The 2276-nt window shown below is 37.7% G+C and overlaps 1 protein-coding gene across 1 annotated transcript in view; it reads right to left on the bottom strand.

Moving 5' to 3' along the window:
- Positions 1-66: 66 nt before the first annotated feature.
- The window catches only part of LOC102211890 (intelectin-like), a 27234-nt gene continuing 25024 nt past the window's right edge, over positions 67-2276 (bottom strand). Inside the window, exons 5-6 of the mRNA XM_005741214.1 lie at positions 1383-1489; positions 67-1312 (exon numbers count right to left, since the gene is read on the bottom strand). Coding sequence (XP_005741271.1) covers positions 1166-1312; positions 1383-1489 — 254 coding nt within the window. The 3' untranslated portion in view covers positions 67-1165. The remainder of the gene's footprint in view (positions 1313-1382; positions 1490-2276) is intronic.

Here is a 2276-nt window from a genome sequence, read left to right on the forward strand (position 1 = left end):
GCAAGCTCAGCATTCGTTGTTAAATGTTACAGTTTTGTATTTTCAGCTCTGGTGTTACTGTTTAGAAAGGTTTGGATTCAGTTTAGGCTAGTTTCAGTGTTAGTTTTAGGGGGATTTTTGTTTTTCTTGCTTTTCTTATTATTATTATATGAAGAGTGTTTGTCCAGCTAAAATTTGGAAAAGTTAAAACAGGTATTACAATAAAGACACAACACTTTGTGAGGCTGGGTATTTGCTCGTTTAGTTAGCTCATGTCTCATCAAACAAATGCATCATACTCGCTGTGTTGTCAAAAACTACAAGTAAGGACATTTACTGCAAATATTTGTATTTTGTTTTTATTTCAAAAAGTCATTTCAGTTAGTTTTCAAGTGTGGGTGTTGTTTGTTTGTTCATTTGTTTGTCTGTCTGTCTTTTAGGTTAAATAAAGCCACACCTAGTCTTAGCTTTTAATATAGCTCTAGATCAGGTTAATAACATTCTAATCAAAGCAGGGTTTCCATGGAAACGCATTTCATCATTACCACATTTCTTACTAAACCTTCAGTGAAAATTTGATGTTTAATTAATCAGACCTTTAGTTCCAAGAATCAAAGGACACACGTCACACAAGGGAACAAATGTGCAAGCTTTAGACCTCCAGCATCTGTTTGAAGTCCATGGCTATATCCAGCCAGCGTGGCCAGTTTGTCTTTCAGCTATAGGTGACCTCTAGACCACCTGAAGGTTTTTATGTCATGAGCTGTCAGTGGAAGCGATGGACACAACATTTACAAAAATACTCAGTTTCACTGGTTAGTCCTGAGTAATTTAGGTCTATGTGCTTGTCAATAATAATGAGGATGACTTACATGCAAATTTTTAATTTTCATAAAAATTGAAGGTTAGATCGTGACCATGAAAACTATTCGCAGTTCATCTTTCTTTTTCTCTGCTGACTAAAACAAACTGTCAAATTAATTCCAGTAAAAACAACTTTGAATGTTTCGTGTAACTACACAGTTCAGCAGTGCCATCTACGGTTTATGTTGCTTAATTACAAATGATTCTTTCACTGTCAACTACTGATTTGTTCTCCAATAAAAGAGAAATTTTATGATTGATGGCTGTACAAATAAACCTGATGTCACCTGATCTGGTTACAGCTGGGACTACGCAAACCCACTCAGCGGTAAAACAGTAACACAGCAGCCTCGGTCATCTCTTTGGAGGCGCTCCAGCCTTGCTCTTTGCCCAGTCTGTCGTAGTCAAAAGATGGGAAGTCCCCACACTGCTCCTCAGGGTTGAAATATCCTCCTCCTCCTATACAATACTAAAAACAGGGTTTTTACACCATGTGTACTCACACAGTATTGGCAGATGTGTGACGACTGATTACTCACATGTTCAGTGTTGCAACCGACAGTCGGCTTCACACCAGAGCAGATAGCCATGGCCGCAGATTCCCAGTTTATTGCTCTGAAAGTGATGAAGCCTGGTTCAAACTCCCCTTTCATTCAAATAAACAAACAAATTAAATAATTAAATAAATAAACATTCATATGACAACTGGTTTAATTAATAGAGTATGTTCATACATACTTAAAAACCCTGTTATTCATTTTGTGTTGCAAGTTTAAACAACTATTTTATGTGTAAAATATGTAAAAGACTCTTATTACACATTAATTGTCTAATTAATTGTCTTCTAATGATCCAAATTATCATTTTCAATCTGATTAAATGAGCTTCTTACTTCTTGGATTGGGTCCATACAACTTTTTGGTGGACTCCGCGTCTCCGTGGTCGTATATGATGGGAATAGCTGGCCCTCTGTCACTGCATGTTCCAACTTTGTATCTCACCGGATATTGCTGCAACAGTGTTGGGGGGGTTTGTCATGAGTGTGTATGTATGGACACACGCTCACACAGAAACACACACATATATGTATAAAAGTAAAGGGTAAAGCCTCTGAAAATTGATCCAGTGGTTTATATTCTGCAGTAAAAAAAAACGTTTTCCAAGAACATTTTGAAGTGGATGGCAGGATCAGAATTTGGCATAAACAACATGAAGGCGTGGCTCCATCCTGTCTTGTATCAACAATTAAGCCTGGTTGTGATGCAAAGGTGGTGTAATATTTTCTTGGCACACTTTGGCCACAAGGAATTGAGGCAGCTCAGAAGGCAAAGGGGATCCAAGTTGGTATCAACTAAGTATCTCTAATAAAGTGACCAGTGAGTCATCCTCCTGTTCAGTTGTGCTCTGGGGTCTCTCACTTCTCTTTCTTTTCT

This window comes from Pundamilia nyererei, unplaced genomic scaffold (assembly GCF_000239375.1).
Source record: "Pundamilia nyererei isolate P.nyererei 1_Seehausen unplaced genomic scaffold, PunNye1.0 scaffold00107, whole genome shotgun sequence".
Lineage (NCBI taxonomy): Eukaryota > Metazoa > Chordata > Actinopteri > Cichliformes > Cichlidae > Pundamilia > Pundamilia nyererei.